General features: G+C 42.2%; 1 protein-coding gene across 4 annotated transcripts in view; it reads right to left on the reverse strand.

Moving 5' to 3' along the window:
* The window catches only part of ATSYTF (C2 domain-containing protein), a 283910-nt gene that overhangs the window by 115567 nt on the left and 154482 nt on the right, over positions 1–13861 (reverse strand). For all 4 annotated transcript variants that reach the window (XM_089420635.1, XM_089420636.1, XM_089420634.1 and 1 more), the window contains 3 exons: positions 4083–4223; positions 3510–3929; positions 3159–3293 (listed from right to left, as the gene is read on the reverse strand). In XM_089420635.1, the coding sequence (XP_089276761.1) occupies positions 3159–3293; positions 3510–3929; positions 4083–4223 (696 nt within the window). The remainder of the gene's footprint in view (positions 1–3158; positions 3294–3509; positions 3930–4082; positions 4224–13861) is intronic.

The following is a 13861-nucleotide window of genomic DNA, read 5'->3' on the forward strand; positions in this document are numbered from 1 at the left end:
GTCAAGCACCCATTGAGTGCTTCTAGGACTTGTTATGTAGTCTACAAGTCAATTAAGTCATTGTCATGTATTGAAGACCCATTTGGGCATGTTACATATTGTAAAGAAAAAATTATTTGAGTCAAAAGACCCTCCAAGACGTCATCATGTTGCAAAGTTCAAGTCGGCCTACTCAAGTGGACAAGTCAACCTAAAAGGTGCAATTCAACCCAGCAGAAAGCATATAGATAAGAGAGACTTCGACCTCACTTTGGACACTCACACAAGTTCGATCACAAGAGAGAAAAAGGTGCAAAGAAAAGGACAAAGGAAGAGGAAAAGGACGAGATCTTTGGATTGTTTTGGATTACTGCAGAAGTTGAGTTAGGGCATCATCAAGGACACTTTGTGTAAGGTCCTAAATTGAATAGTCAACAGAATTTAATTGAAAACTTATACCTAGTTTAGCCAGATAGTGAAATTTAGTCAAAATTTATCAATACAATTGCAAGCACTTATCTGGGATTTTCGTTTAAAGATGGTTTTTCCAGTTGTAGCTCCCGCGCCCATTACCAAATTGACCCTTTTCCTCCCAACCTATCTAAGGTCTACCTATACGATCCCTAGATCCAAAAGACAAGTCTTAAGTTCTTTGAAATGTAAGGTCCTAAATTGCACAATCAACAAAATTTAATTGAAAACCTAAAATGTAAGGTCCTAAATTCAACAGTTAACAGAATTTAATTGAAAACTTATACCTAGTTTAATCAGACAGTGAAATTTAGTCGAAATTTAACAATACACTTGCAAATACTTATCTAGGACTTTCGTTTGAAGGTGTTTCTGCCAGTTGTAGCTCCCACGCTCATTACCAAACTGACCCTTTTCCTCCCAACCTATCTGGGGTCTACCTATATGGTTTAACTATTTCTTCTCTATGTATTCCTCTTTGTCTTTGTTTTCCTCAAAGGTCAAGAACCTCCCCCTCTTCCCTTTGTCATCTCCTCTCTTCTTATACACCAATCCTTCCACCGCCTTCCTTTCCACCGTCTCAGGGTCCTGATTAATAAAATGTTTTCCTGGTTCTTTGTCGGTCACAGGTGGAGCAAATTTCAACTCCCACCTTGCTCTTTCATTTCATAGAGGCGGTCACGTTTAAGAGTAATGGACTTAAGTATTGTATTTATTTAATTCATGTTGTATTCATAGTCTACTTTATAACTCCTCATGACTTTATTTTATGCTCCTTTTAATTGCATAATATATATAATGAATTCTTTTAAGTTTGTATAGTTTGTATATTATAATTTTTCCCTTTTAGTTTATATAACAATTAATATATATTATAATTTCTTTGTATATTTTGTATTGTATTTCCTTTGCTATTTTATATATAATATGTATTATATTCAATTTATTTTTGTACCATATATATTATATTCCCTTTTTACTTTGTATAATACATTGTCTTTCCCCTTTATTTTGTATAGTTATATATTATGGTGGTGGTACATACATTAAGTACCTCACTCAATATATTTAATATTTTTGTGAATTAGGTTTTTTTTTACTTAGAACTTTCAATAATTAATTCGTTTATCTTTTACTTGACAATTTTCATAATAAGTTAATATGTATACTAGCACAGTGTATCCGATGTATGCATATGTAGCTATCATATGCATGCTAATATTCCTATGCTCCCCTTAATTTGAGATGGGTCATTACACCTTGCAAGTTGAGTTCTCTGGGAGAGAGAATCAACTAAGCGAAGAGGAAAGGAGGAAGCATCTACCATTATTTAACACATGTGCAATGGCTAGGGTTTCTACAAAAGAATTTGTTGGGCAGGTCGAAGTTGCAGAAGAATTTGCTAGGCAAGTCGAAGTTGCAGAAGAATTTGTTGGGCAAGTCGAAGTTGCAGAAGAATTTGCTATGAGGTCGAAGTTGCAGAAGTTGCTGGAAAGCAGGAAAGATTTGACTTGGTCTTGGAGGGTCTTGGTCAAGGGTCATAGGTCTTGGAATTCGTCAATTGAAGGTCTATAAGAAGAGAAGAATTCTTGTGGGTTTTCCTCTCAGTTGGAGAGGTTTTGGCCCTGGCTGATCGCCTATATTTTGTGTCCTCTTGTCTTATTGTTCTTTATGGTTTGATAGTTGTTTGATGAAGAGAACACTAATAATAAACAAGCGAAAGAAGAAGCTAATAAAGTTAAGTAAAAATATATCACAAGCAGTGATCAAGATAAGAGAATTCACCTGATCTATCTGCCCCTAGATTTCTCAACAAGGGGTGCATTGTACTCAGAAATTGGTTAATGAGTTATCAGCTTATGAGGGTGACCCATGAAACAATCACTTTGGTAGCAGGAATTACATATGCAACTCTGACAGTGCGGTTGCTGACTTCATATAAAACCACAATCATTGTCCAAAAGGGTGACTTCAAGACCATTAAAATTTTAAGACAACCCAGCAAATAACAGTTACAAATTTGGAGGTAAGTACCTTTGATTGATTCTCTTCTTCCTAACAGTAGACAGACTGAGTTCTGTCAAAAGCAATGTGTCTGGGACCAAGACATCTTTTCAGACGGCCGTCATACAAGATGAGTGATTTGGTGTGGAGAAAAAGGATAGCAAACAGCGCAAGTTCATGGAGAAAAAATATGACAAATAATGAGAGTCTTACTAAAGGATGTTTTGCGTTTATTGCCAATAAATACACAATTTGTCCCCTTGGAAGTTTTTTTTTGTGAAATTCTTCCCAGTTCAACTCATATAGAAAAACCATATTGCAAAATTGACCCAGCTGGGTAATAACTATTAACAACCCTTCAAATACCTTCATGAACCACTGAAATTTGAATCCACTCTTCTAGGTATTTCTTGAATTATAAGGCATTGGAAATTAATGCACTTGTGATGTGAAGGTACTGATTGAGTGCATTTTTTCTACCTTCTGGCATATAACTTTCATCCTTGACATCTTTGTAAGCCATTATGCCATTTCTTTATACCTTTGCAAGTTGTGGGAGAAATCTGTCAATCTTGGAGACTATAGTTTACCTCTATAAATGATATCCTTTTATTAAGAAAATTTAAATAAAACTTGTGATCTAAGATGATAAAAGGGAAAAATAAAGCATGACAAGTTTGTTTTAGTGAAGTAAAAGAGGACACCTCTGCTGAATCTGTGCCCTCAAAGGGGACAACCATTGGCACTTCCTTTCCACAATATTCAGCACGTGCAGCCAACATACTTGAATCCCTTCCAATCGCCCAAAATATAGTGGAGTCATCATCAACATAATTCATCTGTATACAAAAGAGATGTCAAAATGTATTTTGTAAACTGTTTGAAATGCTGATGCATCAAATCAATCACAAGGTCAGATCACTCCTGTATTGTATAATAGCATGGAGTTCAACAGAACAGAAGCAGAAAAAAATAATCAGTATTTTTAACACTGCACACTATCTGAATAAGTATATCTCAAGGATTGTGAGCTTTATTTCAAATAAAAAGCTAACCTTGATTTCACAGCTGGCCAAATAATCATATTTGACATTGCTTGAACCTTGTTCATAAAGATTTAGTTTTAGGGTGCCTGTGTTTTCATGCAAAACCATATTGAATGTATTACCCCATGTTGGGAATGAACCTTGGCATGTTTTAGTTCTCCTTATTAGATCTCCAAGTTCCACTTCTACAAATGTGTTTAACATTTTCACACTTCCATTTCCATTTGAATGACTGCTTCCATGTGGATTTAATCGTCTCTCTGAAGTAGCTCCTTTTGTATTTGACCTAACAACATTACTGGCCGAAACCACTGTAACTGAAAGTACCCCACCAATAGCACTTTTCTTCAAGTTTACAGATGGAAGAGGAATGCATTTACGTCGAGGTTCAACCATAGTTCTTGTCAAGGTCTCAGTGAAGAGCTTTTCCTGAAAAAAGTGAAACCAATATCTAAATTACAACCAATATTTCCTTAAGAAACACAATCCACGAATGGTCAATAGATATGTTATGCATCTTCCCATATGTTTTCTTTCATCTTTGAAGTTTGAATTGACAAACAAGAAGGCAAAAGAACCTACCAGCCAGGATGAAACACCAGGTAGCTCTGTTGCAGGGAGTGTTTGACTTCCACTTCCAAAGGCAACCCCGATCCTGACTTCTGGAGTTGATTCAAATGAAAATAAAATAGCTTGCCCATCAAGGATTGGGATAAATTGAAGCTGTCAACAAAAAAGTTAACTGTTATTCTAATCACAAGCAAACATAAAGCCACATGTTTCTTATTCTTATGCCAACATTCATCTCTAAACAGAAAAACAGATAGTAAGGCCTCCTTACACAAAATTGAAATTTGCATTCATGACGTTGTGTCTACCACTCAAAACCAAGTCAGAAATTCCACTTCATTATTTATCCATGGTTGATATTATTCAACTTTTCTCCATTTTACTCCCATATTCTCAATCTGCGCATCAAGGCCTTTGATTAAGTCTGAAAGGGACAGATCTAGTGATCTTCTAGCTTGAGGTTACATCTTATATGTTGGGGCACACTCCAGTTGAATGATGTTTCTTAATACATATGTGTGTGTGTGTGTGTCCTCCTTCCAGGAACCTCATTACTTTGTCTATGAATCTTAACTTATATATTTCTCTTTCTGACAAATTAGTTCTTAGCTTTACTTTCTCAGATGATGCAAGAGGTCATGTCCCTTCAATGTATACACAAATGGAATATTATGGTGTAATGCAGCAGTGCCATTAGCTGTATCTGCCTACTGCTGGACATTAATATAATTATTACTAAAAATACAGAAGGAAACTATTTGGGTTGTAGAAGGGACCTTAGTGATAGTATTTGGTGCTTCACAACTAACAAAGTTTCTTTGGGCACCTTGGACATGTTTCGAAGGAAGAAGTTGAGCAGCAAGAGACTTAATCAATATAAGGACTTCCACAACTAGTTACCAAACTCGAATAGGCTCGGCAACCATTTTGGCCCACTAGTCCAACATGACTCAAGACTCGGCAAAGAACTCGACAATGACCGGACATATAGAAAAATACAAAAAAAGGTAGGTTTTCATGATTTTTTTCTTTGCATTTAAGTAATATAACATCATAACACTAAATATAATGCACAAATGGCATGTCCAAATATATCATATGATCATATCAAGATACATCAAAAGCACCATGGACCATGGCATGAAGTTATGAACCAGAATGAACAAAGTTCAATCCGTCCAATGTCAAGAGTCAAATCTGAAATCATATGACAAAATATGCTAAAAGGTAGTAGATATAACAAACTCCTACCTAGGGATGGGTATCAATGGAAGACCCTATTTCCCCTTCTCCTTTCTCAATGGTCTTCTCCAACCACTTTAAATCATATCCTTTGAAAATAACAACTCTTGGGCCTCATGGCCTTGCTCAGTGATCCACTCAGAGGTTGCATCAACATTATCCATGTCAACGGAAATAAAATCAATGTCACTTGATATGTGAAATGAGTTATAACCTAAGTTTGACTTGCCAAATCTAGAAGAAATTTTTAACTCACTAGCTTAAACTAGGTCCAACCAACATGACTGAACTTGGCCAATTTTGAACCAAACTAACTCAACCTAGTGAATCTGACTCATTTTAGGGGTCTATTCTAGTCAAACAGATGATTCCCAGTCAACTTAGCCTATTCTGATAACTAAGCTAGAATATCTATAAACGAAAGGAGCCAAAGATGAACTCAAAGAGAATGGCCATGGTCCAAGCAAACACAAGGTCTAGGACACCTAATATAGGGCCTTACATGGTTGTTACAACTACAAGGCTTTAACTTGTCACCTTGGGCTTACAATGGTGTGAAATATATTGCAAAAATATATGTGTACCCCTACTGACATGAGGGATAAAAGGATGTAATATTCCAAACTAGGAAAATACAACAAATAACAGATGCATGAACTAAATTACAGTAATAAAAATCTGAACAAGAGCACAAATCAGAAAACCTCAAAATCTAGGCAATAGTTCTGAGCCATTTTATTAATTATGCATGGAAAATCAAGTACAATAGGATGAAAGCCGTAGAACCTTGGCTTGCTACAGCAAGAAATGCAAAACCCAAGTGAGAATGTGTAATATCAGGTACTAGAATTGGCCCAAATCCATAGCTCGAACTTTGCCTAGAAACTTTGCTACTGACTGTTGAATGGAACTGGTCATTCTACTCAAAATAAAGCCCGGAATACTCTGAAATTGCAGCCACAAGCTCCTCTCCTCGAACCGAGAAAGACCCGAAAAAGGTTTGGCCTATCTCCAAGACAAAATCGAACCCACAAAGTGATGCAAATTTTTCAGCTAACCAACAATTCACCTTGCTATAAGAATGGGAATTTCAGGCTCGACTATCACCTGGAAAAATCTGTAAAATTAGCTAGAGACTCCTCTCAATAAACCCACAAAAACCCAAAAAGGGTTTGGGTTGAGTTCAACAACCCTCGATGACCCCCAACAAGTGTGAATTGCCCAATTTGGCTAGAAAACGCCCCACAATATTGATACTACTGAATTATGCCCAAATTTCTCCCAGCTCCAACTAAATTCACCACTGAGAAATACCTCCTATCTCCAGCCCTTATTTCTCCCAGCTCCACTTCTCTAAACCCCTGTGCAACACTTGGTCAATAGTTTTTGTGCCCTACCAAAAGTTAGAAAAATCAACTCAGGTAATAACCTCCAATCTAACCCAGCGAATCATTGTCCAAACTTCGGTCTAACAATAAGAAAATCCCCTACAAAATGCCAAAGCCTCTAACCCACATTGGCTCCCACAATGTGCTCCACGAAAATACCTCTGCGCCCAAGAAATGCACACTGCTAAGTAAACTTCTGCAATGATGTCCAATGGAAGCTCTGAATTGACCTCCCCAAATTTCCTCACTAGGGAGACACTCGAAGTTCTCCGAAATGAGGGTGGAATTCCCGCTCGGAAATTCCTTGTGTTGAACAGCACAAGTTGTCTTGGCTAAGCAGCTCAAGAGAACTAGTGTTGAATTGTAAAATGACCAAAGATATCCAAATGAGAGCCTCCATGCTCTATTTATAATTGTTGGCCCTCTCCTCCTTGGTGGCCCCCACTCTCCACTAGTTCACACCCTTTCTCTTTCTCTCTCCTCCAGGAAGTGCGAATTGCTCCATTAGGTCGAATTTCCTTCTCTTGTGGCCCCCACATTCCACTAGAGCTGTAATTTTCCATTTCCTAAGTCCCATTTCCAAAAAATGTCTCTAATGCTGTAATATTCCTAATTAGCCATGGCTAATTGGAATATTCGATTATGTCCAGATTTTGCCTTCTATAGTTATTTGTAAATAAAAAAGTGAGGAAGGGGGACATAACTCACTTTTAGAATAAAAAGTCACTTCCTAGTAGCACAACGTTGTGACTTAAAGGGGAGCCAAGGGGGCCAAACGGGGAAGCAGAAATGGAGCCCACGCAGACACATGGAGGAACTGCGCAGAAGGTAAAACACACGTGGCAAGAGGGGAAACACGCAGGAGGAGGTGAGCCTTGGGATTGAGAGGGGCAAAGGCTATAAATGAGAGAGGAGCCCCCTCATTTTGATCATTCGGTTATGAGCATTTGTGATAGTCATTTCGACTTGGAGCAAGTTGGCTGTTCAGCTAGTCTGCAGCACTATTTAGCGCATTGAGTGTCTCCGTTCAGAGATCTCACCCTTAGCCCCGGGGGACTTCGAGTGCCTGCTCGGGCAAGGTATTCCCATTGGCATTTCAGCAGTAGTTTCATCAGCCTTTTTGCAGCAGTAGTGGCAGCATTTTGGAGGACTGCGCAACACTAGGAGAGGGACGCAGTTCTGAAGGACTGCGCAGTACTGTGAGAGGGACGCAGTTCTGGGTTGAGGGTTTGCAGGAGGTTTGGTGCTGAGAGATAGAGTAGGGGATCAGCCCTTGCATATTGAGGAGTTTTGGCAGGGGTTTCAGGCAGGTTTCTGGAGTATCTCATTCAGTGGCAACGCAGAGCAGTGAGGAACTGCGCAAAACCCCAAGGGGGTGATTTTCGGGGGTCAGCCATTCCACGAGAGCTTTCTGGGTTTTTCTGGGTTTCTTAAGTAGAGTCTGATTCCAGAGTTTCAACCTTTTCTGAGGAGGGGAGCAGCCCCAAATCCTCACTTGATTTCTAGCAGCAGCAGTAGCATAGCAGTTTCCCAGCAGCTTGGACGCAGATCAGAGAGGGGCCATTCCTTCGCTATTCTGAGTGTATTTCTTCACTTGCCTAGTGCAAGTAGAGGTGCCATCTTCCTGATCACCTCCTGTACTCATTTTATTACTCAGTATAATAAAATGGTTTAGCATTCTCTCTGCATTTCTTGTGTATCTGCTTATGGTTTATTTGATATATATCGTATCACTGTTATTTGTATCTCTTTGAGCATTTCGGCTATTATACCACTTGTGTGTGTTTCTATTATACTCTTAGACAGAGTCTGGAAAGGGTCAGGTAGCCTCCGGATCTCGTCCTCTTTTTAGAGGCGACATATCTGGTAAATGCCCTCCCAGTGCATCTTTGGTTGAAGTTTGCTTGTGTTTGAGGTATATTCCTGATAACGGATATTAAAGTGGTATCAAAGCATAGATCTGGTTCAACCTGTAGAGCTAGCAATCTATGACACCAGGGGAAAAACCTTATATCTGTTACGGAGGTCGGAGATACAGAGACTCTGGGCGTAGGTTGGAGAACACTTACGAAGAGGGAGACTATGTTCTGGTAGTAGATGTAGAACAGGAGGAGCCTGTAGTAGACGCAGAGCAGAGGGAGCCGGTGGTGGACGCAGAGCAAGAGGCTCCGATGGCAGATGATGATGGGAAGAAATTTGCGGATATGCTCCTTAAATCCGTGCAGGATCTGTCGAGGCAGATTGAGGTGATGGGGCAGAGATTCACGGCAGTAGAGGCCAGACAACGTGAGAGCCCGCGGGTTTTCCAGGTTGGTGAGGGATCGAGCGCATCCCACCATTTGCCAAAGCAGCGTGATACTGCGCAACGGGTGGCCTCACATGCCCCTACACGCTCTACCATGCCCACCTTCTTGGGAGCAAACACGGGGGCCATAGCCCAGCGGGAGGTAGAGCCCGGAGATATGGGCGATTATTTTGCAGAGTACCAGGCCTATGGGCAGGAGTTCAGGGACACCCTCTCATTCAGAGATTTTGTTCAGCTCCAGCGGGACAGTAGACCCAGCGACCATCACAGAGGGTACCGGCATTACCATGATGGTGACACCCACCGTGCAACGAGTAGATTCCACTTGCCTACGTTTAATGGCTCATCAAACAGTTCAGCAAAGTCTTGGGTGGAGAAGCTGGACATTTACTTCCAGCTTAACCAGATGTCGGGGACAGAGGCCATCAAGGTGGAGACATTGCATTTGGATGGTGAGGCCCAGGATTGGTGGTTTCATGGGATGGTTACACTCGGGCACTCTACAGTGACGACATATGCTAAGTTTACTAGGAGATTGATGGAGCGATTTGACCAAAGGGATTCGGAGCGGCATTTTGTTGAGCTGACAAGGCTCAAACATACGGGAGCCTAGAGACCTACATTGCAGATTTCTTGAGGGTCTCCGTGATGGTGCCAGACCTATCCACGGCACGAAGGGTCTATATGTATCTTGAGGGGTTAGTAGAGCCACTTCGGGGTCTAGTCCGATCCACTAAACCAGCCACACTACAGAACGCTATCAGTAGGACCCGGGACTTATAGGATGTCTTACCCCGGACCCGGACACCTTACCCCCAGAGACAAACTTTCCAGTCTAAGGGGAAGGACGTGAGGATTCCACCCCCAAAGGGAAATCCATGACGAGTACAGCTTGATGATGATGCCAGGAGGGAGCTGAAGAAGAAGCAGTTGTGCTTCACATGTCAAGAGCTGTGGGCACCGAGAGATAGATGTGTTGCTGGTAAAGCACATTTTATTGAGGTCTTCTCTGAGAGCAGTGGAGAAGAGGATGACGAGGATGATGGGGAGGCAGGAGATAGCCATGCCATGCAGGGACCTTTACCACCTCCACCCCCAGTAGCAGGAGGTGCATCTTTTGCACCCACCGGAGGGGCCCTTGCAGCATTGCGAGGAGTTCCCAAGTATCTGACGCTACGGATACGAGGGACAGTACGTGGCCAGCAGGTATCAGTTCTGGTTGACAGTGGGGCAACCCACAACTTCATCGATGCACAGATGGTCGAGAGGAGAGGTATACAGACAGAGAGCTTTGATGGGTTTTTAGTTTTGGTCCCAGGAGATCAGACTATGACGTGTGCTCGTTATGTTCCAGAGCTTTCAATGACGATGGGCACCTACACATTGACTGACCACTTTTTCGTGGTCGATATTCTGGACACCAACATGATATTGGGTGTTCAGTGGCTTATCACTCTAGGGAAGGTCACGACGGATTGGAAGACCCTAGAGATGGAGTGGGATGATGAGAAGACAGGGAGGCATGAGAAGATACGGGGACAACACACATATCCGCCTCAGACTGTTTCGGCTCATCGGATGGAGGCAGTCTTCCGGAAGGGAGACATAGAGTGGGTAGGGGAGTTGCGTGCAGCAGAGGCAGGGTCTACAGGGCAGACAGTACATCCCGAGATACAGTCTATCCTTGATCGGTATGCCATAGTGTTTGGGGAGATTCCACCAGGGCAGCCACCAAATTGGGGGTTTGAGCACACCATCGAGCTAGAGCAGGGCATACAGGAGTGATCACCACCCCCTATAGGCACCCCAAGGCCTATCGGGATGAGATTGAGAGGGCTATCCAGGGGTTGCTGGCTCTTGGGTACATTCGACCGAGCACGAGTCCTTTTGCTTCTTCTGTGGTGTTGGTGAAGAAGAAGGACGGTACGCTGAGGATGTGCATTGACTATAGGGCCCTGAACAAGAAGACCCTGAAGAACAGGTACTCCATACCCAGGATCGATGAGTTGATGGACGAATTAAGAGGGGCATGTTTCTTCTCAAAGATTAATTTGAGATGGGGGTATCATCAGATTCGCATGAGGGAGCAAGACATTCCCAAAGACCGCCTTCAGGTGTCACTATGGGCACTTTGAGTTCTTGGTTATGCCTTTTGGGCTAACCAACGCCCCAGCTACATTTCAGTCCTGCATGAATCACATCTTCCGTAGTCACTTGATGAAGTTTGTGTTAGTATTCTTCGATGATATTCTCATTTACAGCAGGACTTGGGAGGAGCATCTCCAACACATTGAGATAGTATTGCGTATCTTACAAGAGCTTTTCCGATTGGTGGGGACGGACTTGACACCGAGTACCAGTTATCACCCACAGATGGATGGGCAGACAGAGATAGTTAACAAGTGGCTGGAGGGCTACTTGCGTAACTATGTCAGTAGGAAGCAGCGGGCATGGCTGAGGTGGCTGCATATTGGGGAGTACTGCTACAATGCTTCACATCACATGTCCATTGGTATGTCACCATTCTATGCCTTGTATGGGTATCATCCTTTATCTTTTGTTGACGTGATGTTTGGTGATAGCAGGGCTCCTAGAGCCAAGATTTGGATCCAAGAGAGTCTAGATATCCTCCGAGCTCTCAAGGATAACATGGCTACAGTGCAGAATCAGCAGAAGTTGTATGCTAACAAGGGTCGGGTGGAGAGACAGTTCGAGGTAGGGGACATGGTCTACCTACAATTACAGCCATATCGACAGTCGTCACTGAAGCAGAAGGGGGCTGAGAAGCTCAAGCCCCGCTTTTATGGGCCATACAGGGTGATATGCAGGATTGGACAAGTTGCATATGAGTTGGAGCTGCCCCAAGGCAACAAGATTCATAACATTTTTCATGTATCATCCCTGAACAAAGGCATTGGGACAGCAGGTGATGGTGACAGATGAGTTACCACCCATGACGATGAGGGGCATTTGGTATTGCAACCGGAGGCTATCATTGATACCAAGGAGAGGCAGCTGCGGAGCAGGACGGTCCGAGAATTCTTGGTGAGGTGGAAGAATTTGCTGGATGGAGATGCCACTTGGGAGAGTGAGAAGATCTTACAGCGTCCATCACTTAAATTGCTTGAGGACAAGCAACATTTTGCCGAGGGAGACTGTAATATTCCTAATTAGCCATGGCTAATTGGAATATTCGATTTTGTCCAGATTTTGCCTTCTATAGTTATTTGTAAATAAAAAAGTGAGGAAGGGGGACATAACTCACTTTTAGAATAAAAAGTCACTTCCTAGTAGCACAACGTTGTGACTTAAAGGGGAGCCAAGGGGGCCAAAGGGGGATGCAGAAATGGAGCCCACGCAGACACATGGAGGAACTGTGCAGGAGGTAAAACACACGTGGCAAGAGGGGAATCACGCAGGAGGAGGTGAGCCTTGGGATTGAGAGGGGCAAAGGCTATAAATGAGAGAGGAGCCCCCTCATTTTGATCATTTGGTTATGAGCATTTGTGATAGTCATTTCGACTTGGAGCACACTGGCTGTTTAGCTAGTCTACAACACTATTTAGTGCATTGAGTGTCTTCGTTTGGAGATCTCACACTTAGCCCCCGGGGACTTCGAGTGCCTACTCGGGCAAGGTATTCCCATTGGCATTTCAGCAGTAGTTTCATCAGCCTTTTTGCAGCAGTAGTGGTAGCGTTTTGGAGAACTGCGCAGCACTGGGAGAGGGACGCAGTTCTGAAGGACTACGCAGTACCGTGAGAGGGACGCAGTTCTGGGTCGAGGGTTTGCAGGAGGTTTGGTGCTGAGAGATAGAGCAGGGGATCAACGCTTGCATATTGAGAAGTTTTGGTAGGGGTTTCAGGCAGGTTTCTGGAGTATCTCATTCAGTGGCAACGCAGAGCAGTGAGGAACTGCGCAGAACCCCAAGGGGGTGATTTTCGGGGGTCGGCCATTCCACGAGAGATTTCTGTGTTTTTCTGGGTTTCTTGAGTAGAGTCCGATTCCAGAGTTTCACCCTTTTCTGAGGAAGGTAGCAGCCCCAAATCCTCACTTGATTTCTAGCAGCAGCAGCATAGCAGTTTCCCAGCAGCATGGACGCAAATCAGAGAGGGGCCATTCCTTCGCTATTCTGAGTGTATTTCTTCACTTGCCTAGTGCAAGTAGAGGTGCCATCTTCCTAATCACCTCCTGTACTCATTTTATTACTCAGTATAATAAAATGGCTTAGCATTCTCTCTGCATTTCTTATGTATCTGCTTATGGTTTATTTGATATATATCGTATCACTGTTATTAACTTATTTGTATCTCTTTGAGCATTTCGGCTATTATACCACTTGTGTGTGTTTCTATTATACTCTTAGACAGAGTCTGGAAAGGGCTAAGTAGCCTCCGGATCTCGTCCTCTTTCTAGAGGCGACATATCTGGTAAATGCCCTCCCAATCCATCTCTGGTTGGAGTTTGCTTGTGTTTGAGGTATATTCCTGATAAGGGATATTACAAATGCCCAAATTACAAAATTGTGCAATGTTTAGCACCTTCCCATTAAACTCCATTAATCCCCTCCAACGAAAAATCATAATCGGGGATGTTACAAAGGACCAATATGCAAAGTACAAGCCAAATGTGCATTATAAGAAGATCCAATAGTTTCATCAAAAAGATCCTTGTCACCTATTATTTGTCTTGTAAGTTCTTCAATCTTTTGAAGATAAATGACGCAAGAACTTACAAGACAAATATCTTTTGAAGATAAATGATGCAAGATTTTTGTGATATTACCACTTAGCAATATTGCTTAGTGAAATATCAATTTTGTCAATTTTGGGTTGCAACTTAGGAAAAGTGGGTTGTG

Source organism: Pinus tabuliformis, chromosome 4_1 (genome assembly GCF_031772625.1).
Source record: "Pinus tabuliformis cultivar Carrire ecotype Pingquan chromosome 4_1, CPIR1, whole genome shotgun sequence".
NCBI lineage: Eukaryota > Viridiplantae > Streptophyta > Pinopsida > Pinales > Pinaceae > Pinus > Pinus tabuliformis.